General features: G+C 41.5%; 1 protein-coding gene across 5 annotated transcripts in view; it reads right to left on the bottom strand.

Annotated features, from left to right (window-relative positions):
- The window catches only part of elf1 (E74-like ETS transcription factor 1), a 41,723-nt gene continuing 15,526 nt past the window's right edge, over positions 1 to 26,197 (bottom strand). For 3 of the 5 annotated variants that reach the window (XM_039813263.1, XM_039813262.1, XM_039813264.1), the window contains exons 2-10: positions 11,134 to 11,452; positions 10,586 to 10,642; positions 7,228 to 7,402; positions 6,017 to 6,121; positions 5,736 to 5,897; positions 5,524 to 5,607; positions 4,660 to 4,852; positions 4,119 to 4,460; positions 1 to 3,039 (exon numbers count right to left, since the gene is read on the bottom strand). In XM_039813263.1, the coding sequence (XP_039669197.1) occupies positions 2,241 to 3,039; positions 4,119 to 4,460; positions 4,660 to 4,852; positions 5,524 to 5,607; positions 5,736 to 5,897; positions 6,017 to 6,121; positions 7,228 to 7,402; positions 10,586 to 10,642; positions 11,134 to 11,205 (1,989 nt within the window). In that variant the 5' untranslated portion in view covers positions 11,206 to 11,452 and the 3' untranslated portion in view covers positions 1 to 2,240. Of the gene's footprint in view, positions 3,040 to 4,118; positions 4,461 to 4,659; positions 4,853 to 5,523; positions 5,608 to 5,735; positions 5,898 to 6,016; positions 6,122 to 7,227; positions 7,403 to 10,585; positions 10,643 to 11,133; positions 11,453 to 18,642; positions 18,663 to 26,197 lie in introns of those variants that run through there. The other 2 variants (XM_039813265.1, XM_039813266.1) reach the window with 2 other exon arrangements.

Here is a 26,197-nt window from a genome sequence, read left to right as displayed (position 1 = left end):
TTATTCAGTAATGAGAATTTTGTTTTTAATTAGTACATTGACTTTTTCTTAAAAATCTACTCTATATTCAGTATAAGGGATGCAATTGACAACCCCAAGACAATAGAAGCAACTAAAGATAAGCAGTGGACATACCTCAACATCTCAGAGACAACAAGCTTTAGGGAAAAGGCAGGGCAGATACGGGAATATACACAACCCCCCAAAAAAAGAAAAGAAAGGCAGCAAATCCCCACTCAAAGACATATTTCTATGCAAATGTAACCCAGTGTAATTATTGATTGTCAAACATGTGCATGTACTTAAACAATAAGTATACATTCAGAGTGTCTTTGCAGACCCAGAGCCTGTTGGCTGATGAGGGGTTGTAAAGCAGCGTTTAACTCATGTCCTTAGATGCCAGATCGGATGGAGGTCAGTATGTCTGAATGTCCTCACTCTGCAGCTACAGTCTGGGTGGAAAATACAACAACCAATTTAACTGCGATACCACTCAGGATCAATATGGCTTCATCCCCGGCCGGACAGAGGGCCTAATCGGATGGCTAGCCTGAGCGGTACTTAACAAAATCGGACAGCAAATAAAGAAGGCACAGACTGGACTGACCAGAGACTAGGAGAGGAAGAGGAAAGAAGATGTGAGGAGATGAGAAGTGGAGATGAGAAAAATAAGAAGAGAAGAGCAAAAGAAAGGAGACTAGGCCAGAGAAAATGAGGGGAGAGGAGGAGAGAGGAAGAGCGGAGCTTTAAAAAACAGCACTGGTACGTCTTTGTACCAAATAACTAAAGAACTTGAGATATGATTTCAGACATACTGATTGATACATTTGATACTGTATCCAGAACATAATCTTTTTGAATGCATAGTCCCTAATGCTGTTGAAAAAGGTAAAGAGGTATGTCTGTTGAAAAGAAGGAACCAAAGCACATGTTCAAATCAGACACACAACAGAGGATATCTACAATAAGAGAATATAACAGTGGAATAATTATGCTGCACTGAGCACTCGAGTCCAAAACTCAAAGCTGATTATACGGAATACTATACAAATAAAAAATGTTGGTCTTAAAAAAAAATACCAAATAAGCTTTCCTGGTATTAAGGTTCATAATCTTTGTTTTTTCCCTCATGTTTACACACGTAAATAGAAGACAAATGTGCCTTTTTTATACAGAATTTAGAAATTCACAAAATAAATAAATTCATTATGGCCTTAAAATTGAATCTCAATTGTATATTATATGTGTATATTATATATATATTCCATTTCAACAGGATTTAAACCTTGGAGCCCCTAAAGCAGAAGCTGATAAAATCGGTTTTATCCTGTGTATTCTTTCACTCCGTTTGTGCCTCACTATCTTGCTGTGCCTCCAGTTTGCAATTCCATACAAACAGTTTTTATGTTGGACTGTCCTTGGTGGACAGAAAATGCCCATTTCCATAGTAACACCGTGTTTTAAGGCCAGGACTAATAGAGAGTGAATGCATTGCATACCTGTTTTGTTTATATGAAAATAAATGAGTAATACGTTCTTAAAAGTCTGAAAAGCCATTTAGTCCATTTTTTATCTTATTCCCAGACGTTTCCGCAAAAAGGTCTTGAGTTGTATGAACTTCCTGTAAGGCACTCTTCAATTAAACTCTGAGATGCGTATTTCTTTTCCTCCGGATTGGACACTGTGACACAGCATCCAAACTTATATGTTGTTTGTTTTATTTTTTTAAACACACGTCACCTGCACGTTCTCAGAAGTCTGAGTTCATTGCACCATTTGGCATTCAGTCCGCAGTTTTGGTTTGTTGCATTCTCCTCTTTAAACGTACAAGTCCAATGAGATTCAAGGTAAGAAAATGACTAACTGGCACATTTGGTAGACAGGGATCCCTGGTTTATCCAATGGCTGTTCTCCTGGAGGGGGAGGTTGTTGTCTGTGTTTCTGTGTATATGTATTTGTGTGTGTTAATGTCTATGGAAAAGTATCCCAAATCTGAAAAGTGACTCTTTAAAAAACCTAAACCCTCCCTTGATTTTTTTTTTAAATTAGGCACATAGTCACAAAATATGTGAGTAAACAATAAATCCTGAGGCTGAACTGACCAACCTTCCAGAGGAACATGCTGCAAGATCCCTCGCTCTGATCTTTGATCAGATCACTGTGGTACAAAAAGAAAACATTAAGTCTGTGGTCAAAATGGATTCAATTGCTGTTTTTGGTTCAGCTTGTGTCCTGCAGCCCTAAGCCTCTGCAGGCTCTGTCTTTATCTGGACAAAGTTTGCAGGCAATTGGACAGACAGTGGCAGCTCCTGCAGGCCTTTGATTCCCTGCTCAGGCTGCAGAGACATCTCCCCACGCACTTCCAGCTCCTCTACAGGGGTCAGGCCCTCACCGGGGCTGCTGCTCTGGGAGAAATGTCCATTCATTATAGTTTCATTCGCAGCCTCATAGCCCTGGCTTTGACTGGTATCAATGATCACAGTCCTATACTGCAGCTCTGCTTCCCCTATCTCAATCTCTTCTTTGTCAAAGATATTTGCCGCCAGTGATGGATCACCATTCACCATCGACTGGAAGTAGCTGGGGTCCAGCATCTCCTCTTTGACATGCAGCCCTGAGAAGTCGCTGGATTTGAGCACAGTGGCAATTACGGTGCCTGGCTGCTGTGCCACCATGGTCTGCCCACACGTTGTGTTGATGGTGACCAGGCGAGGGAGAGTGCTGAGGTTAGAAGCAGTGGAACTAATGACTCCTGGAGGGGAAGTGCAACAGGAAGAGGCAGATGAGCCCATACTGGTGACCAAGAGGTGCTGAGATAGGCCATCCTGCAGGCTGTTGGCTCCACCTGCTAGAGAGGCCGTCTGGATGGTGAGCACATCTTTACCACCTGCTGTGGTGGAGGGCATGGTGTGGAGAATAACCCGAGGGGGGGAGGAGTGGCAGGAGTCCCCGTTGGCCATAACCGTGGTGAGGGGAACAGACTGAAGAGAGCCGGAAGATGTCATGACCATAGGAACTGATGCAGGAGCAGTCATGGCCCTGAAAAGACAAAATTAACTGATTATGTACTTGCGTTTCTTCATCTTCTCTGACGGAGCTGTTGTAATTAAATAATCAGTTTGTAGCTTGGCAAATGAAGAAAAGGATTATTTTTTAATGGAACCCTATTTAGAAAGTTGCCCAGTGCACAGCTATGATCTTAAACAGCAGAACTAATGCCCTTCTTAATATAACAAACTGCGTTGTCAGCTGTACTGCAGAAGTCATTATTCTCCTTGATTCCTAAGTGCAGACGACGTTTAACAGCTTTAAAAGCCAGATGACTGACAATACATTGATTGTGCAGGCACTATAACAACTAAGAAACTAAGAATACCAAAGAGCATTATAAGATTTTATAAAAGGTAGTTATGTACTGCACGGCTACTGGATTGGATTTTACATGTTTTGTTGTTACTGTGTCCATTCCTCCACATCAAAGGTTTGAGCAAACAGTTTATCTCAATTTCTGAAAAGCTGACAAGGTTTCAAGATGGAATTGAATTCCCTTTCAAGTTGCAGCCATTAATAAAATGTCAACATGGGTTGAGTCATATGATGTGAATTTCAAGGACAAGTGTATTTTTATGCATGTGTGTATGACCACCAGATTTGAGTAATTTTATGTGTCAGGGGTTCTCAAATTAGTGAATTTCCACAGCCACCGAATAAATAAGCTTCACACCTTAAACACTCACGTGAAAAGATGTTTGCTATTAAAGCATCCTGTGGGTTTGGAAAAGATCCTGTCTGATGTTGGATTTCTGAGGTTCACACTGATATTGATATTTGACAGCTACAAAAATCTGATACAACACATCGACTGATTTTATATCGACGGAATTTTTCGAAGACATTTATTAAGCATCCCTTACAGGAATAATTTGACATTTCGGGAAATATGCTTATTTGCTTTCTTGGCGAGAGTTAGATGAGAAGATTGTTGCCACTCTCATGTCTGCCCGTTTCAATTATGTAAGGCTACAGCCAGCAGTCGGTTAGCTGTGCTGGAACAATTTTTGAATGGGAACAATAACTTCCCTGATTTTTTTGTCACTGTAAGGATGGCAATCTCCTACCTCATATGTTGATCTTGGACAGCCGACCCATGGTTGGCCTGCAACATATGGACAGAGTGAAGGAGCTGCTCGGTCTGTCCGTCTTCCTGGTACAGATATTCATCAATAGGCTCCTTCTTCATTTGCTTCACTTGGTGTTGACCATGAGCCCTCCCGTGCCCTTTGGACCCTCCACGGACCATAGACCGCCCGTTGTTAGATCTCTGATTCCCGTAGCCGACGTTGACATCAGAGCCTGCGTCCTCATCCTCGATCACCACCAGATCAGCTGGCATCTCCTTAAACTGATAGACCAGTCGCTGCCCCTCCACTTTGGCCAGGATGCCTCTCTGATAGTAGTACCTGGAAGAGAAAGTAGATAAGGAGCTGTTCATCACATTATAGACATTATCATCCTTCAAATTTAACATCCTCCTAAAATCATTGTGTTGTTATGAACATATCTGTGGAGTCATGTCTTCTGGGTTTAGAGCTAAATGGGAGCTTATGAGCATGATGACGAAGCTTTAAAAAGTGGTGCCCATTTTGATGTTCCCCTTACCTGAGAGCTCTTCCCATGGTCTCATAGTTCATGTCAGGCTTGTTCTTGTGTTTGCCCCACAGCTTTGAAACAGCCTTGGAGTCCACCAGCTTAAAGATGCCTTTCTCTCGTTGTGTCCACTTGATGTATTTGGGACAGGTGTTCTTATCCTGCAGTAAAGCCAGAAGGAATTCCCACAGGTAGATCGTGCTGCCTGCAAATATGGGGTGGAACTAAATTAAATCGTGTTGTTAACATTCAAGCACATCAGACATTTATGGTGGGGCCTTAGAGCTGTGCTATAGACATCTATAATTCATTTAGTAATTTAGAGTCTTACTTAAAAATGTTATATGGAAGCTAAAGGGTTGCAGGAGAAACTACTCTTTTCTAATAACCATTGTCGTGTCAGTTCCATGTGTGCCTCGCAAGTTAATTAATTATACCAAGCCTGGGAGTAGATGACTCTAATTTGTGAGATGCTTCGGCCAGAAGTGGTTAAAAACAGCAACGCTCCCAGTAGTCACTTGAATCCCGGACACCATGACAGGGTGATGTATATGTGTGCAGCTGAACCTGTCGTCCCCAGCCCCTTCCTCTTTGTGTCACACTGTATGGTGCAATGAGGGTTCACATCGAGCAGCACTAGTCTACTTCTATCGGTAGAGCATCAATGTGCCCTCCAGCCTGCAATCACTTCTGTTTCCCAGCACCCTGAGATCCCCTCATCCATTAACTCGACCAGATTCAGCCCCGCCGGACTGCAGGGGTTGAGGACTGCTGTTTGCACACTCCATGGGAGGAAACAGAGCGCACACAAGAGGAGGGGAGACCTTGATTTTTATTGGCTCATTACAGAGAAGCGGACAAGTTAGTGAGGCTTACCTTTGCCCTCTTTGCTCTTCTTCCTGAGTGGCAGGTTAGGGGTGGTGATAGGGGAGCAGGGACGCACCGCCCGCGGCTTCCGCACTACAATTCAAATTGAGGGGTTGTGTGTTATAAAGTGAGAGGTCACAGTGAAATCATCCAATTACTGACAAGACTGAAATTTTAGCACAAGAGATAACTGAGGAAAAAGAGGATGACTACAGTGTTACCTTTGGTTTTTTTCTGAGGTTTTAAGGGACACCTTTGGGGTATCTCATCCATGGATGAAGTATCCTCATCTAGGGACATGTCAAGGGCATCATTATCCATCTGGTCAGGCCTCAGAGGGGCGTATGACAAGTCTGACTCCAGCAGAGTGCCGTAGGTGTGAACTACACAGAAACAAAAGACACAGACAAACCATGAATAGTCCATAACGAATGTCTCTCATGCTCAAAATATGATTGATGTTAGATCAAAGTTGAAATGTAGAATATGCTAAATAACTCACTCATACGCTTCTCGTCCAAAATGTTGTTTGGAGACTCCATGTTAAGAAGAGCTGCTGCAGCTTCGTTCGTCTCCATGCTGTCATCCGGGCCAGAGACTGTTGTTTCTGTCCACCAGACAACAACAAATTCATCAATATGAAATCCTTGTGGGAAACTACTTTGTATATTGTGGTATTTGAGTACTTGTACATGTATGTCTGGCTCTTTGTCTGAGACAGCTGAATGGCTAGCATGACTACTAGGCCCCTTTTAATGCCTGCTAGCATTAAATGAGTTTAAAGGTTGACATCATGATCAATTTCACTTGTGCCGAGGGACGTTTACACAAACAAGAGATTGTTGTTGCTAGGTGAATAAAGAATTAAGGAAAAACAGGAAAACACAGGTACAGGCTAAGAAATCGTGTAAATAGATGATTTATTTTACAGACCAGTGATTACCAAATCATTTCTTAATAATTTTTATTATTAAGTTTTCCTAGAAAGAACAAAGTTATTTTTGACTAATTTTAAAGAAAAGAAGAATGTGTTTCAAATAATTCATTCTCCAATAATTTATAATTGGAAAGATTTGTATTACACATATGGTGAATGGTACAGTATGCTTGCATATAGACAAATTTCACATTTTGCATATTCAGGTCCCCGATCTACTGTACTGTACACTGACTAAAGACTCTCTGCTTTATGCAGGCGATTCATTGTAATGAATTAATTGGAAGTGTACTAATTAAACACTGTCTCTATTTTCCTGATAATTAGTATCAAATCACAGTTCTTTTGTAACAAACATCTTGGAAATTATGGACCTGTAAAGTAAAGCACTACATAGATGGTAAGATTCCCATTTGTTTCATTAACAATTAAAAAAAGAAAAAGATTTAGTTGTGAATCTGAGCAAAGACCAAATGTGTAGATTGTGATTTTCCTGCTGAACGTGGTCTTCCACAACTGTTGTGATCTGGACTTAAACACTAGTCTACTGTGTGTGTGCCTTACTGAGCACAGTTCCCTTTAAATGATAGTGAAGTGGAGCGGCCTCTAGTTGGCTGAGTCCTGCAGCGGCGCAGGGTTCGAGTCTGACCTGCTGCCCTTTGCTGCGTGTCATCCCCCATCTCTCCCCCTTTCATATCTATTCACTGTCCAATAAAGGGAAAAGCCCCAAAAAATAATAATAAATAAAAAATGATAGTGAAGTAAAATATCTTTACCTGAGAGGTCAACCCCTCCCACCAAGATGGAAGGTTCCTCCACGACATGGAGAGTGGTGTCCACCATGATGCCGTTGGTCACCTCATCAGACTCCAGGCCGGAATAGACCTGCAGCAGATCGGCTGCAGGCACATGCTCAACAATCACCGCTGGAAATACTGACGGGTCGTCCAGCTGAACAGAGAGAGAGCGCGCACACACACACACACACACACACAGAAAGAGAGAGAGAAAAAGGTATGAGACGTTGCAACACATGAGCTATCACAGGGAGGCAGGGGACTGACAGTCTTTGCACATACGTATATGTAAATGCAATAAAAACACTATTAATTCCTCCACTACACATCTTAAATGCAATATAAAAACCCCAGATGACATCAGATTAATGTTATAACCAGTTTTGGTCTCTTATTTTTATTGCCTTGTAAAATATTGTAGATTCATACTCAATTTCAGCTAATGTGGAGGCACATAGCATGGAGGAGAGCTCATTTCTGTGGTGTTGCAGCGGTCCACAGGGACCTTCTGAAGAAGACAGGAACCAGCTGTTTGATTTGGCCTACTTCTCCTGAGAAGTTAATCTTATGCTCAGAAATTATATAAGCCCAATTGAATGTTAATGGATCAATCGTGAGTTGCAGGCGAGCACACCCTTCATCATGTCCTAAACGTGCTTCGGGAATTCTAACGTTGCCGTCTCATTTCAGGCATGGCTCAGTCTGATGCAGGAAGGAGCCGAGGGACAGATGGAATTACTGGAGCTTGGGCCAAACCATTGAAACAACTGCAAAGCCTAACATACTTGAGAGCTCCTCAAACACAGACTGGGTCAAAAGTGCTCATTGGGTGCTTGGTTCGTGTCAATGGGGAAAGACATGGGGACTAATTCAGTCCTTTGAATAAGTCAGACATGTGGTCCTCTAAGACTCTTGTTTTTTCCTGGTTCTAGTAGCCTGAAGCAACATTTGTTTATTTCAAAGAGTATGAAAAACATACAACATGAGAGGCAGATCTGATTCAGAAAGCATAAAACAAAACTGACAATATGTACGCCAAGTACTTTGATGCAAAACAACTCAGAGTCCCCACCAGCAGATGGCAGCAGACTACACTTTAAAAATGCATTGAAATAATTTCTTTTACCATGTCAGTGCCAAGAAATTAATGCAACTGCTTTGGCTTTTCAGTGTATTGTGTCAAAACCACACTTAAACACTGAAACACATTAAATGTTGATAACAGAACTGTTTCGGCCCACCAGGGATAAGAAAAGTGCATCCTTTGAAAATATTTTCTGAAGTTAAAAGAATAAGAAAATAGCTGTGTGTCCAAACAAAAGATGATTGTATGCATAACCGGACAAACACCTTCTTGATACCATGCTGCCTGTAATCAGGGTGTAACTTACAATGCTGCCCTACAAATAACAAGCTGCATCAACGAGAACTTGAGAATTTGCACTGTTGACTGGGGTGACTAAGATGTATTACAAATAATAAAAATGATTAACCAGTGGCTTCTCGTCTCCTTAAATATACATGTGTGTATTATGTGGTAATTGTACCCAGATCAATTAAGAACACATTTTTTACAGTCATGACCTAATTAAAGAGAGAACCGGATAAAGAAAAGGTGCAGTAGGAGGAACATGTATAAAGGCTTATCTGTCTCTCTGCACAAGTGCCCATTGTTGGTTTGGACCTCTGGGGCATACCAGGTGTCTGGGCTTTGAGCCGTGGGGGTGGGAAGAGGAGGCAATGGAGTCTATGGATACTTTCCCAATTCGGGCTACACTTTAACCAGGAAAATAACAGGTCGGCTCATTATTTGGACACAGTATTAAAAGGCTGAGCCTCCCGGGCAAAACCAGGAGTAACTACACAACAATTCTTTAATAGTAATTTGTTACACTATACATAATGTAAGTGTCTGCGAATAGAGCAAGATGGCTCCACAAGACATCAACAACAAGCAGCTAATGACGTCTCAGCAGATAAAACCTCAAGGGGCTAATAAAAACCTTAAGTTTTGCTTTGACTACAGTCAATGTCTCACTGACATACACTGAATGTTTCCCATTAATCGGAGTCTTCGGTAGACATATTATCAGATAGCTAGACAGTGAGGCTACCACATCTACTCGCCTGGGCCTAAATGATGTTTGCTGTCCTTGAGTGAGAGTCAAGTGTGTGGGGGTGTGTGTGTGTGTGTGTGGGTGTGTGTGTGTGTGTGTGGACAAAGGCATTTTGACTATTGGTCTGCTGAGCTCCTGAAACAGCAGAACCTCCCACCCCCCTACCGTCAGACGAGTCTGAGTCCCTCACAGTTTGCTGACCGAGCATCAGACGTCTGAAGCTGCTGTCTCTGCTGTTGTTTTGATGTTAACTGGGTTCTGTTTTTGCTGGGAACACCTTCAAACTAGCCTTGTATTGTTATGTAAACCAAGTGTTTGCATGTTGCAATGTGAAAGATAATCACTATGGAAGAAAGAGCCTGTTGTTTAAAGGTTTAAAATAGCGATAAGAACTGGCACCCAACATGTAACTCAGTCTGACAAATAATATTGAACATCATAAAGGTTTTAACGGCTTCTTCCTCTTTGCTGACTTGAATAGTGTTTCTAGTAGGGAAACAGGAGCGATAAGAATCGGGCAGTTTTGCATTTCTGAGTTCCCCATTCTGCCTTTGAAAGCAACAGCATCTGTGCAAGCTGTTCCCTCCACACCCCACTCTCTTCTGCTTTACCTGCCCAGCCACAATGAATCCAACTGCCTGTAAACTTTCAATATCCTCATTATCATATCTGACAGTGCAGCAGCCCGTAGCTTGAGAGATACTATCATGTTGTGTACCTAAAAAATCTATGTTGTGTTGAAAATCACAAAGTATCATCCTTCAGTTCCTGCATGATACACCTTAGGGAGCTACTTATTGACTTAAAAAAACACAATACGCATGGCTAATCTTTACAATACGCACTCTATGATTTCACTCAGGTCCAACAGCTTTACTGTGGCCAAAATACATTTTTACAACAGCCAGCAGACACAAAATGGCCACTGCAGTAGTATGTTTTTTTTATTTTGGGGGGGGGCGGGTATTTCCAGGACTTGGTAAATAGGGGCATGATGCTTACATAACAGGCTGAGTGGGTGCAGCAAGGAACAAAACTGTAGCACTGGAACAATGTAAGACCTTTTAACAGAATTATCCCATCCCTTCCAAGCAGCCTTGTAACTGGTTTGTCAGGTTAGGCCTGAATTGGTTCTATTAAGGGATCCAGTGACAACTTGTCATTCTAGATACACACATACAGATACCAGTACACATAAACACACATACCACCACACTTACAATCAAGCCTGCTCCACAGGCTTCAGACAAGGTTGTGGGGATGAGATAACTGCAAACCTGATCGGGCAATAAAAAGACATATAGGCACAGGTTCACATAGTATGCACACACAGTAACCTTTTTGCCAAAAACACATTCATGGCCAAGCCCCACCCTTTAACTCCCACGCACCCTAACCTCGCTGCAGGTTTTTCAGTCTTTCCATTTCTGTTCTCCCAGCAGCCCACACTTCTCTTCCCAGACCTCCTCTCTGCTCCATCCTCCCCTCTGCCTGCCTCGTTCTCCAACATGTTGTCACAGTTAAAGATCACAGGCTCTGAGCCACAGCTAATCCCACCCCAGTGACCATGCTGTTTGCACAAGTATGGTTTGCCCTGCAATAAAAAAATCTTACATTTATCAACAAGATCTGGTTAAAGGAGATGGATCGTCAAACACTGGTCCAAAGGTCTTTTGATTGAATAAAACATACAGTCTACAAGCCCAGTTATGCATAAAAGCAACAAAAAATTGGATTTAAAAAGTTTTAAAAGTGGTGTGATACGTACCTGATTGATTTCGTCCATCCCGTTGCTGGCAAATTCAAACACCAGTTCACTGGGCTGTATTGCAGTCGTCATGTTCAGTTCAGAGGGCAGGGAGCAGCCTAAAATATCTGGGCTATGACTACTCCTGGCTCCTGAGACTTGCTGCACCTCACAAAATGGCTTCCCTGTCGTTGTCCTCCTGTTCTCTAATCTGGGCTGTTAGTGCACCGAGAGAGAGACCACAAGCCCAGTTTCAGCGGAGTGCTGTGGCCCAGGTGGGAGCAGCCTCTTCCCTCTCTGACACGGAGGCTGGGTCCCGCTGTGCCTGGAGCATCTACACCTGCCAGAGAGAGAGAGAGAGGTAGGGGCTAAGGTCAGGAGACATATTAGATCAGTTTAATGTCTCTGAGAGACAAGAGAGGCAGGGAGGAACAGGGACAGTAGTGCAACAGTGCTCGTGCAAGAGGATAAAAGTATTTTTGAGGCCTAAAAATTCACCATTCAACTAAAAGACCTACACAGCTTCAGGCTGGACATACGTATCTGTGGGCTATGTCTTGTTCTGAAAGCTAAAAAAGCCACAAGTCTCAGCAGAGAAATCAGATCACTGTCTAATTCCTGCCTGACAAACCCTCTAATGAACTCACACAGCGAGTCAAGACCAAGCAAAAAAGAATCGTTGGTGCCTGTCCAAAAATAGTTTGTAACAGGTTTCAGGCTTTATGACAATGTAATTGTATTCCTGCAAGCATTAGAAAGCTATTTTTTATTCATCTTAATCCAAATATCAGAGATAATTATAATAAAATATTTTAAAGCCTCATTCGTTCAGTTTTTTCAGGCTCTGAGGCTTAAAAGTTGAAGCTATTATGGATAATACTAAAGTAATCTTCTAAATGAGCTAGGGCTGAAACAAACTCATTTGTCTATTATTTTCTGGATTAATTGAATAAACATATGGTCTATAAAACTATTATCACAATATCCCAGAGCACATGGTGAATCTTCAATTAGCTTGTTTTGTCCAACAAACAATCCAGACCCTACATTCAGTTTACCTTCATTTAACATACATTTGACAACCTGAACCATCAAATGTCTGGCATTGTTGCTTGAAAAATAACTTTTAACTTTAACTTGCCAATTTATTTTCTTCAATTAATTTTCTAAACTTTAACAACACATCAGCGTATAGTCAGGAGGATGTCGATGCACAAATCATTCTCATCACTAACGCCTCTCATTTCATAGCTGTGTCCGCCCCTGAAGTGAAGACACCAATCAGCTCACCACCCTAGATCATAAGACTCTGGGGGCTGATATTATGATCACATGAGAGGGTCTGAACGAACCCTCCCTCGACACACACACACACACACACACACACACACACACACACACACACACACACACACACACACACACACACACACACACACACACACACACACACACACACACACACACACACACACACACACACACACACACACACACACGAGATCACTCGTCTAATGAAGCTCTGGTAGCTCCTCTGTTCTGACCCTTGGGAGTTACTGTGATCACAGGCAGCGGGGGAGGGAAACTGGTGGTCATGTTGCTGTGTGTGTGTGTGTGTGTGTGTGTGTGTGTGTGTGTGTGTGTGTGTGTGTTGAGGTGTGTCCCAACGACCCAATACCCAAAGGCAGGTTTCAGGGCTGAAGGACAGGAGGGGCTGAAGAATAAATGGACCACTGCAGGGCCACAAACCCCCACCATCCTCTTTCCCAGAGACCAAAGAGCTGGCAGCAGTAGAGAAGTAAAAGATGGCAGTGTAGTATACCCCCCGAACACACACACACACACACACACACACACACACACACACACACACACACACACACACACACACACACACACACACACACACACAATTCCGGCTTTTCCCACTGCTGCAGGGTGGAGCTCACTTGCTTTGAAATGCCTGTATGACAAAGTTGCATACCAGGCCCAATTGTATTTTGAAGTTTTAAAGGGAGGGGGTAACAGGAGAGGAGGTGATAGAGGAGCACTGAACTTTTGAGCAGCTTGAGGGGCACAGGGGCCAAACACATTTTATGATTTAGTTTATCTTCCTGCTAAGCATCCAGACAGAAACGTAACATGTGGTCATGGTCTGGAAAGCATCGCTTTGGGAGATAAGGAAAGAGACATAGGGAAACTAAATATTTTTGAAGGCTAATGTTTCATTCCAGTCAGTCCCTTCTGCTGTCTCTGCTGGGCAGTGTCCATGCCCACCTCTGCCAAAGCTGGACGCTGCTGCCATCTGTCTGGAGCTCTTCAGTGCTTTAGTCTTCTTGGCAGGTTTGCCCTGGGAGAGTGTGACAAGCCATTACCAGACTCAAGCAGGAAAGAGGGGATGTATTGGATGAGGCATCCAAATGGAGAAAGATTTATAAATCAGGTTATAAAAACAAATAAATATATGCTGGTGGACATGTGTCTGCCTGCTAAGTGACTCTCCATTTATAATTTTACATGGACAACACACACATTTACAGCTGATGCCCTCATCTGCCCTCTGTGAAGACCAAGACACCATGTGGGATGAGGTAGAAGTGCAGCGGTCTGTATCATATGGGATCACTCTGAAATTGCCCTGCCCCTTTCTCCCACATCTGACAAGCTAACACGCCAGGCATGATCTGTAACAGAGCATCTTCCTCTTTTGTCGTTGTCACAGTTTGTGTTAGTTTTATGTACATTTATGGAGCTGTTAGTGTGAAAATGTAATATTATGAAGCTGCGGGAAGGACTGGGGGTAAATGATGAACAAATCATCAGCATCAAGTCATTAAGGGGTTATCAAATGACGGGATATAGACTGTAATAAACAAACAGTAAATCTTCTATTCACCTTTCCCATGTTTTGTATTTGTGTGACTTTATGGGTCTGTTGTATTCATACTATAATATACGTAACTGTGTTATATGTGTGTCAGTGTTTGCATGTGTGTATTTTCTATATTCCTCCTGTCAGTGCTTCATTGAACTGAATGGCCCAGTTGGCATCATGCTAACAGCAGACAGGGATACAAGAGAGCCAGCCATTAGTCAGACGCAGCCTGCACATTATCCCTGAGCACATGACAACAGCTGCCTTGTCCCAGCACAGGAGCAGAGTTGTAAGTGAACTACGTCATGAAGAGGAGAAGAGGAGTGTGAAGTGAGGGATTTTACTGGGATGTTAGTCAATGCATAATAGTCCACAGAGCAAATGGACTGCCTGTGACTCACTATGGGTGGGCCCTTCTTTTGACAGACTTGAGTATTTTAGTGTGGTTAATGGGCGGGGCATTCTGGTGACCCAGAGATCTACGGCATGAAATGTATAACACTGGTATACAAACATGTGCATAACACTGGTATACAAACATGTGCATAACACTGGTATACAAACATGTGCATAACACTGGTATACAAACATGTGCTGCATTCTCTCTCTCTCTCTCTCTTTTTTTTTTTTTTTGTTACAAACTAACTAACTAATTTAGGGTGCCCGGATAGCTCAGTTGGTAGAGTGGGTGCCCATATATAGAGGTTTATTCCTCGACGCAGCGGGCCCGGGTTCAACTCCGACCTGCGGCCCTTTGCTGCATGTCATTCCCCCTCTCTCTCCCCTTTCATGTCTTCAGCTGTCCTGTCAATAAAGACCTAAAAATGCCCCAAAAATAATCTTTAAAAAAAATAAAACATTGAATTTTGGCCACATAAGCTATTAACACAAAATGTATGTATTATCACCTTTATGGCAAAGGTGTTAGCCCACATCCAGCAGACACGGAGGAACATAAGCATTCATTTGAAGTCATGTTTTTAGTCACATTTTGGCTCCGTTTTGGTCTCTACCAACCCCTTAGGGGAATTATCTGTCTTTAGCTGCTAAATGCTCCACTATGTTCAGCTAGTGGCTTACTATGTCTGTCATCTGTTTGATGCTGGGCAGGCAATGAACAGTCAATTTTTTAAGATTTCTTTTTTGCCTAACACACCTGGCAGCTGTGTCTGGAAACAACTCCAATGAGAGACAAAACAATGAGCTGAAAGATGCTTTAAAAAGTTCCATAAAGCTTAGGGGAACTGCAGAGTTGGTGATAAGTTGCTGTGGTTTCAACTTCTTTCACATTGCACGTTGTCATCCAATCCACTGTTAACATAAAATACTGATAAGTGCAGCTTATGCACTGATGCTCAATCCATTCGAGTTGTTTAAATAAAAACAAGCAGTTGTTGTTCAACTCCATGGGGTCTGCAAATTTGTAATGACTGACATTTTGTTGAGTTTGGTACAGCAACTGTTTGTTTTCATTATTATTTAATACAATTATTATTTTCTCAATGGAATAAGCCCTAAAGCCCTATAGATAGCCACACAATATGGATGGCTGATAGTATGGCTCCATCATGGACCCTCTCTGTGACCATGGTGATGTGAATCATGTTATAAATCTCCCCTCCACAGGCGATTACAACTGTCTGTTATATATGGCAGCCTGGTGTGCAGCAGACTGAGGAGTATGAAGCAAACACTGGCCTACTCCACCCCTACAGCATGGTGACTGCCAGTCGCAATAACAACCAATTAGAGTCAGGATTCATGAACAAATGAAGCATTCCCAGAAGGCCCTACTTCCCCTGCTTTAGTCTCTTCAGCTGAGCTCATTGTTGACCATGAAAGGAGGTAATTTAAGCCAATTGAATGACTATGCAATGACTCACCCTGCATGTGGTGAGCACAAACATTGTTAGATGCGAGAAAAGGACCAGGGCAAACTTTACTTATCAGCCATTTTCAGCTCAGGTTACAAATATGCAGATTTGTTCAGGTGGCATGACTGTTCAGCAGTGTACTGGGGTGAATACAATAAGGCGGTCACAGGACTTAAAGATGTCAAAGAGCAGGTGGTATTCCTGGTATTTGAAATCTTTTTCCCACACAGGTATATGTCCTCTCTGTGCTCACTCACACCTGCAAAGATTTCAAAACTGACAGAGGCTGTGATTTTGCCCTTCATCATGCAGTGCTGGGAGACACATTCCAGCACTAACAGAAAACCGTAAATGAGTCCTGCAAAGGTTTAGTTTTCCCCACTCAGCTGTTCAGGAAAACACCGGTGTGCAAGATGGCAGAAAATGTGTGGGCTTACCACTACCATGTTATTGAATGGTTGTCAGCACAGACATGCTGTTTTTGCAGGATCCTCTGAGTTCCTGTAAAGGAAATGACTCAGTGATATGAGGCTCAAGCTCATTCCTGGAGCCCTGTGATAGCCCATATGGGCATCAGAGGATCCTCTGGTCATCATTTCTGGGCAGTAGTTCCCTTTGGGCATGTTTTGGTACAGATGTCATTAACCTATGCACCAGTATGTAACAACAGAATTTTTAGCACAAAGGACAACTGCTCAAACACAACTCTTGTGAAGTAAAAACAGGGCTCAGTTCAGGGAAAGACAATGTATGTATAGTAGTCTACACTACATTTCAAGGTAACAAAAAAAGTCTTGATCAAATTATAGCAGTAATAGGTCATAGTGTCTGAAAAGTGTTATTTAAGGAGTTGCATCAATGACAGACACCACTGGTCCAGCACTGTCAGCACCATAAAAAATGTTTTGTATACAGTATTTTTTGTGCATTCTACATTTTACTCACCACCCACTGTTGCACAATACAGCATGTCTCACCATGTTTCAAACTCCACTATATTGAGGTGAATAAAGGAATGCTTTCACTGCAATCCTGAGGCCACACCATGCGTGTGGCGATAAAATGGCAGAGACGGGCACAGAGGCAGGCACAGACACTGGTTAATAGCATGCAGCTGCAAGACACAAGGCATCAGAAACACAAATGAGAGGGCACTGCGTCCAAGCCAGCACTCATTGTGTCTGTCTTAAAGTAGGAGGCATTTGGCTCTGCTGTGCCAGGGCCAAAATGAAGACTGAAAGGAAAGTGTCACCTCGAGCCCAGGCATTCAGAAGGAGAATGGAATTTAATCTCATCTCATGCAAACCTTGTACTTTTCCACTCAGGCTCGAGGCTCTAGGTCTAGGAGAAGGACCTATGCCTTTCTGTGACAACAGTTGTTTGTGCCAACTAACATACTGTTGGTATTTTTTGGAAGATTAGACATTAGCCTTGGTGGGATAATATGGTCTGAGAAAATGGATGAAAGCTTAGTAATGTCTTAGAAAACACCAAAAAGCTTAGAAACACTTCCAAGACCAGATTCCACTTATTTCTTGGTCAATTTTCATTCAAATATGTAAAAGGCATGTTTCCTGCTGAGACTTTACAGGCTACGTCATATACTCTTCTATCATGTCTCTATCTTAGCACAGTGTACTGGACTTTCTTGTTTTAGGGCATATAAGAGAAATAATGACAGCCAGAAATAGCAGTGAAATATTTTAAACCGGGTAGAAAAAAAAACAGCCACAAACTGACCTGTGAATCTTGCATTCACAGGAACAGCATCACTAAGCAGTGGGTTTCTGCTGCTTCCTGTCTGTTAGACCACACTCAGATGAAAATGTCTTACTCTGTGTAAGAGCGGAAAGTTCTCAACTCCCCCTCCTTCCTTCTCATACAACGTGCTATTACTTTCACAGATAGGAGGCCTATGAAACAGGTAGCATATCCTACATAAACAATATAGTCAGTTTCTAGAAATATCTCCACACGTGACGTAAAAGATGAAAATGATTAATTCTCTGTTAGATTGTTTTTAGATAATGTCAACGCTGGTGCCTTAACACAGAATTTTAAGGCGTTTTAGATAGAAAGCGTGTTTTGCATGCAAGACTCAAAATCTCCAGCATTTTAAGCACAGATATTTGATTCGGCCTCATGAATACAATATAGAGTAGCAGGATACGATCTGCAAATGAGACACCCTTAGATATTGTCTCACCTTCTGACTTTTTTGAGCCTGCTACCCACAGGTTGTTCAATGACAGTAATGGTGAATTAAAAGGATCTCAAAGCCACACCTGGCATTTGCAGCATCTCTTCCCCACAATGCTGACACAAGGCGTGCAAACACAGACAGCTTTACTAACCCCCCACCCATTCACACTCACACTCACACACACACACACACACACACACACACACACACACACACACACACACACACACACACACACTTTTGCTCATTGGGCCCCATGAGTCAGTTTTACAGAAATTCTCAGAACAAACTACAAAGTTCCTGTCACAGTCTTTACTTATAGGTCAGAATGCGAGTATATAAGTGTAACAGTACACAAACTGCAGTGTGTGCAACTAGAGCACCCCGCAAACCTTTTATGAGAAAAACCGCCTTAAAGCACGTACAAGCTATTCATTAACCATGTATAAAAATTCCATTGGCTGAATTAACTTCTGCTCCTAGTTAATATAAACACACAATAAGCCTGGAAATGTAAACATACAAATCTCTCAAAACGGTCATTAATTTCCATGTTGACTATATTACTGATGTCTTACCAGATGAATCCAAAACTAGCTTTTACTACAAAGAAGTACATAACTTAACAGATGCAGCCCATTTGTCAGAAACAACCCCCAGCGGCCTATTTATATTATGTGGCAACAGGCCCTATGTCACAGATAGGAAGAACCATTGATGTTGTGAAAACAGGACAGGAAATTGCAGCAAAGTTTTAGAAATAACATCTGCACCCTCAAACATCACAGTTTGTGTGCTGCTTTAATGTCCACAAGGCTGTATAATTTTATTAGAGCATCTGGACATTGTTAGTAAGATGTGGAGTAGGAAAAGGTGTATCAATGGTGGGGAAAGTGCCATCTTAGCCTTATCTTCCAGCTGATATAATCTAACATTTTAACCGGTGAAAGCTACAGCAAGGGCAGGCTAAACATTCTACATTCAATTGGTTTCTATATAACTCTTTGCTGATTAAAAAAAAAAAAAATGAACAATGAGATAGATATAAAAAAGATATTTAAGCATTAGACCGCGGCCGTTGCCAATCAGGACTGGATCCAGACAGGTGGAACCAAACCTTTTCTACTGCAGGGTTTAACAGAGCACTGAACTTTTTACACTGGCTTCCAGTTGCCTCTAGATAAAGTTTAAAGTGCTGCTACTAATTTATAAATCACTGAAAGGAATGGGCCCATTTCTGATATGCTTAATGAATATAAACCGAATAGGGCCCTTAGATCCATGGACTCAGGTCAACTTGTCCAGCCCAGAGTCCTAACTACACATGGGGAAGCAGCATTTAGATGTTATGCCCTATGCAACTGGAAAAAACTACCAGAAGATCTTAGATGAGCACCAAATGTTTAAATCCAGGTTAAAAACATTAATTTTTATTAATTAATTATTTTATGTACCTTGTATTTTTATATTACTTTTCTCTTAATTGTATTATTTTCTATTTAATTACTATTTGTATGTATCTTATCATAATATTTTATATATGGATGTTCCTTCTTGCTTTTATCTATGTTAAGCACCATGAATTGCCAATGTGTCTGAGATGTGCTATAGAAATAAACTTGCTATTGCTTTTGCTAATGTTCCGATTGCTTTAGCCTTGCCAGTTTAGCCATTGTCATAGTATTGACCTAATCACTTAATGACAACACATTCTCTTCTACAAACTGCTTTTCAATGGACACTTCGTGTCATACAACATGTGGTCAAGCAGCAACAATATCTTGACACTGTTCAGGTGTCTTCTTTTAGAAGATTAAGTTCTGGAGATCTTAAATTATTATGTGAAAACAATATGAACCTGCCAGGTAGAAGTAGCTAGTGTTGCTCCCTACAGCCTCTCTTGTGTCTCAGCTCAATCACGTCATTTTAAAATCCCAATGATTCCAAGTAAAAAACACTAAAAGTAAGGATTAGGATTAAAAACATGCAAGTCTGTGCATGTGTGTCGGTTGCCTCACACTGCCCTGCTGATTCCTTTCTTGCAGACATATTTGAAATGCTTCATCCTGTCTCTGCTGTAGATTTGGCTGCTGTGTGGGAGCAATTTGATACATGACTAGACTGGAAAAGCTATATTCTCTCCTTTTATACACTAAGCAAGCCCCCAACAGGCATTAGACTAGATTAGATGTATAGGAGGCTAGTGCATATATTAAACTTTCTGTATAACGAAAAAAGTCAAATTTAAAACAATTATACAAGTATACAAACTCTCCTAAATTATAATAACCAAAGTTAAAAGGTAGGGTTTGGTAACATTTTCCAATATACACTTTTTGACTTTTGAAATGGTATTCACACCCAGACAGCTATTAATAATTCATGGGCTCCGAAAAAGGAGTGAAAAATAATCTGTAGCTGCTGTAATCCTGTAAAAGCTCCAACCAATCAAACCAAATGGGCCGCTCGGTTTGACTGGTTTAAGAACCAATAAAATGCCTTATTGCCCCGCTGCACCCCTCCGGTGTACGAGCCCGAACTCAGTGCGTGCCGTGTCGCCACCAGAATTACTTTAAGTCTGCTGAAGAATGGAGGAGAAACTCAGCAAAAGTTGCCACTGCTGAAAAGGCAAAGAAATGAGACTGAAGCTGAAAAGGTAGCAACTAAAAAGGGCTTCAGATACTGAGAGGACAAACTGGAGTGACCGCTGCATGAGCTGTAAGGGAAAGTGAAGCCGTGGTTGCCGTCTTTCTGTTGGACAGGTACGTTACGTACATTTTTGTTTTGTTTGGGGGGGGGGATAATTTTTTGTTTTCAGGAAATGTCTGGCCAACATTAGCAGTTTATGTTGTGTTATAGCCGAGACACACACACCAGACGGCCGACCATCGACAGAAAAGCCAGTCGAAATGATTAGTCGGGTCCCCGAGGTCCAAAAAACTGCCTCGGAACACACTGAGGCGACACTGACTTGAGAAACGTAATACGTCTCCATAGCACCAGGTGGCGCTACTCTGTATTGTTCTCCAAGAAATGAAAACCGGCAGCGGATTGGACGAATGCGTCACATGGGTTTGTTTTCTCCAGAAATTCAAAGCCAGACTGTCATGGCGGTTCGTTCAGAATACGATCTCATATTGTACTAAAATAGTTTACTGAAACATGTTTCTGAAAACATTTTAAGAGAGAAATAGGCCATACAGCTGCTGAATCTGTCTTCATTTCAGCTCAACAAAGGTCAGTTTAAAAGATTTTCGTCAGATTTTGAGAGACTCTAGTCACCTCATTCCGCTCGTCATTTCCGGGTGAGTCCCGACTGCCCTGCCTCCGACCGAACGTGTCAGGTCGGCCAAAATGAAGGCCGACAGCCCCCCAGACTGACGACGGCACGGGACACACCGAACATACTCGAGTCACTGACCTCGCCAGACTGTCCAACGGCCGATTATCGGCCCTGTGTGTCCCGGCCTTTAGTCATATTAGCCCAATGCTAACATTAGCTTCACTGTCGATCTAGGCTCCTAGTAAGCTACACTAGCTAACGTATGTTTACATATTCCTATCTAACAAAACGCTCATTTGTGTAATGCTATATTCATGGTCGCCAGAGTCTGAATTTACATATTGGCTTTTACAAATGCACTGCTGCTTCGTATCAAATATTTGCGCCAGAGAAATGGTACTGTTGTTTATTGTGGGTGTCTTTCACACGCCCATCCCTGATGTGTTTACATTCATACCAATTATAACATGTCACAGCACAGGTATACTGGCATCAGCAAGATCAAGACAAGACATCATACCAGAATACAGAAGGGGATTTTTTTTTTTTTTTTTTTTTAATAAAAAAGAGGGTTTTTAGGGGGGGCGTTTTTTTTTTTTGCAAATTTTTTTTGAAGAGCGAGAATTCAGTTTATGCTGTGTATTTTTGCCAAGATACTTTCCACACCAGCATTGCAAGCAAACTACTACTAGTCTACCACTATGTGTGTTTTCAGATGGCCCTGAAAATTTCAGGGCTCCAAGTCTGAGTCAAGGCTGGGACCAGGAGACCAGGCTGTTGCAGAGGAGGCTACATACCAAACAGGTCTGGACACAAACAGGCTGATGTGTCCACCCATAGTCAGGCATGCAGCAAAACGCCTATAGGAGGGAATCGGATCAAACAGAGAGGAAATAATCAAATTTTTCCTCTGTCTTGTCATGCACTTTGGGGTCAGGCTCTTCTCAAAGGTATAGTTCAACATCTTGGGGATGACGCTTATTTGCTCTTGCCAACAGTTAAATGAAAAAAATCAACACCATTCTCAAGAATGTATGTAGCTAGAGCCAGCAGTCGGTTCCCTTGGCTTATGATAAAGACTGGAAACCGGGGTCAACATCTAGCCTGGCTCTTTTCAAAGGTAACAAAATCCGCCTAACAGCAGATAGTCAACCCCAACCCCCCTATAAAACATCTTGTCGATTTTACATCTTGGTTTCTGTAGGATGTAAACAGACAAGACATAATACGTTATCTAGTGAGCTTTAAAAGGTGATAATGGATTTTTTTTTCTTATTGGACAGAGCCAAGCTAGCTGTTTCCCAGCTTTGCTTTGCTTCGAGAGCAGTAGCAATCTTTTCATCTAACGCTCTGCAAGAAAGCAAATAAGTGGAATTATTCCTTTAAATCCACTATCAATTCTGTCAGCTCACAGTATTTCACACTACAGTATATTTATATGATGTATAATGTGTCCTTAAAGGTTAAAACACTATGGAAGATGCTAATTTGCAGCTTTAGCAAGCCATTTTTAAGATTGCCGCAGATCAAGCTTCAGTTTAGCAGCTAATAACGACTAAATCAGCTCTTCTCATCTGATCCCCTGTAAAGCCTTGCAGGGACCACTCACACAGACAGCTTAGCCCCTTCAAGAGAGCTTATCTGATTTCACACAATTGGATACTAGGTCAGTGTGGTATTAGGTATCACTGGCCAATGTTTCTAATCTTGAAGCCAGTAAACGTCAGCCCCATTCCTAGATCTCAGGACAGAAGTGCTGAGTCATGATATCAGGTGCATACTTCAAACAGGGACACAAACTGTAAAACCATGTGACAGCCTAAACTACAACTCGTCAGGTCATGACAAATGGCTGGATTACATGCTTTAGGTATTACCTCATCACTTGCACCTCAGTCAGTTCATCTTGAATGAATGAATGAAGAATGAATGAACAAATTTATTTCAGACATATCAAAAATAAACCAAACAAAACATAAAAAAACAAAATGTACTAATAAGTTAAATAAGCAAAACATTCAATAAACAATAAGTAACAATAAGTAATCTTGACAATGACATGTTTTCTGTAATGATGTCTGAACTATTCTACACTACTTATAATGTGAAAGTTAGGATTACTTTACTAATCCCAACCATTTTCATTTAGATCATTTATTTCAACTGCTTCAAACATCAATCAAAGGTTCAATTCACCTCTTTGGAGAAGTATTTGAGCACATGCATGGAGAAGGACAGTCTGGTCAATATTTGAGGAGGCTTTATGAAATAATTTATGATTGTCAGGCGATGGGGAGGAAGGTGCAGCCTGGGTGCAGGAGATGAGGACAATAAACTACCTGGCCTGCTCAATTTGGTTATATAAGAAAATATTTACTGTACATGGCGCTATTGTTTAACCATGTTATGGATCTGTAATAATTATATGTGGTAAGTAGAAAAAGATTACGATTTCAGGAGGATACCTTGTACGTATGTACAAGGTATCCTTTGCTTTAATACTGTTTTGAATAAAGAGGCCTGACAGCCAGTCTCCCGAGGGGCTGGGGTTATGTTGTTCTTACGAGAATCACAATGCAAAAACGCAAAGGTAAACAAGGAGTGGCTGTTGCTTAGGAACAAGCAGAGGGAGAGGGCTTGTAAAGTAGGCTATGTAGTAAAAGAAAGAGGGAGAAGGTGGGCCTCACTCAGCTCAGCCAAGGCCCGGTGTGTTTGCAAGGACGTATGTTGAAGACAAAGCCAGATGAGCATAAACAGACAACTGATTTCAAATGGCTTCTGCCTGTGTAGTAAACTGCTATTATGAATCAAATAAATAAATAATAAGAAGTGTTAAGCCTTTTTATACATGCAAATATTTCAGGATATACGAGAAACTGGAAGATGTTGTTTTACCACTACTGCAAAGTTACTGATTTAGTTATGCGGTTGTCCCAGAAACATGTCAGATACTTGTGATAATAGTGATGTGGATCTGCTGCACTAATGACCAGCACTCTTGACAGTCATGAAAGAATAGTTTAACAATCGGAAAATACGCTTTCCGAGAATTAGACAAGACCGATTGATATCACTCTCATGTATGTACGGTAGATATGAAGATCAAGCCAGGCGACGGTTAGCTTACCTTAGCATAAAGACTGGAAGCACAGGGAAAGAGCTAGCCTGGCCCTGTCCAGAGGAACACAATCTTCCTACCACCACCTCTAAATTTCACTAATTCACACGTTATATGTTGTTTGTGTAATCTGTACCTGGCCAAGAAATAGTACGACACATAACCCCTGTAAAACCACAAAGTTTCATTTTAACACTTTTTGGTTTTTGTATGAATTAACCAAACAAGGCATTACATGTTATTTAGCAAATTTTGGCAGTATTATTGGGTGGATTGTGTTACCTTTGGACAAAGCTAGGCTAGTTGTTTGTGCTTAGCTAAGCTAACCAGCTGTTACCTGTAGCTTTATATTTAACAGACAGATCTGAGAGTGGTATCAATCTTCTCGTCCAACTCTCAGCAAGAGAGCGAATAAGCATAGTTCTGAAAATGTAAAACAATTGCATAAGTGAAATGTTTGCTTTGATGTGAATAGGGCAGCATTAATGAAGAGCACTCTTGTCAGCCATTAAGCTAAAATGTTTCAATTGGAATTTCCTTGATGGGCAAATTTATGAAGAACTTAAAATGTCACTGTAGAGCTACTATCCCCAAAATCTGTCACTTCTGCATGCCACTCTATGTGTGTGCACTGACGTGTTTTGTGGTGTTTATCTGTCAAACCTGTGGTTCAGCCCCTTTTTCCACACATCGTGTCCACCACACCAGCCGCATTTCATGACAGATTTTTACAAAAAGGGCACCTTCGTTCTTTTTAATGTGGCTATTTGAGGCTCAATTTAGGCTAAGTTAAATGCCCGAGCCTCTGCCACGGTCCTTTCCTGTCTGCTCATTGAGCATTTCATGGACAAGCAGGAGAAGGTGATGAAAGGGGAACAAGGTGACATTTAAATAAAATCAAAGCATCAAGAAAAAGGAGGAGAAATTTCAAGACAAACATACATAAATTAAGAAATAAATTAACTTTAATTATGGGCTCCATAACTGACACCTTTTCCACTCAGATGAGAGTTCAACAGATCATTTAAGTACTGGAGTCATTATGGGCATGGACAGTTTTCCATATAACAGCCTGCTTCTGAGGCTTCCAGACACAGACACCACTGCAGCTGGGTGTCTGGGACCAAAGCCTCCGAAAACCATGTGGGAAATCAATTTCCCTCTGTGCCTGGTCAGAATGCCTCTTTGTACCAAGTGATACTGCATTAAAGCCAACATGATGTTTAAATTAGCATGAGGGAGTGTGAGGGGAGTTGGAAACAGACACCAGCTAAAACGTATTTCACTGAGGATGTCAGTTTTATGTTCAAATGCATCTCACTGCCATTTTTTAGCCATGTTACCTCAAGCAGGGTGGAACCCACATAATTGGAAATAAAAATTATTGCAATTTGAATGTCTTTTCAGGCCACTGCTTTATATAGTACAGTGCCAGCAATTTATAGCAGTCAGCTGGCTGCTACATGTTTCCGTATTTACAAATTACCATACAGTTACAAAAAATAACTGTGCTTCAAACAATGACAAGCCAACAGAAAGCTGTAATGGAATTTTTATGAGGTTAAACCTAAAACCTGCCTCCACCCATACAAGCACTATGACCGATATCAAGATACATCATTATCACCATTTCCATGGTAAAGTAGTTCATTAGAGAAAATTGTTGAGTATATATATACACTTTAAAGTTAGTTATATGAACTGCATGCTACTAAAAGGGCAATTCATTTCC

Source organism: Perca fluviatilis, chromosome 10 (assembly GCF_010015445.1).
Source record: "Perca fluviatilis chromosome 10, GENO_Pfluv_1.0, whole genome shotgun sequence".
Taxonomy (NCBI): Eukaryota; Metazoa; Chordata; class Actinopteri; order Perciformes; family Percidae; genus Perca; species Perca fluviatilis.
This window is presented reverse-complemented; position numbering and strand designations above follow the sequence as displayed.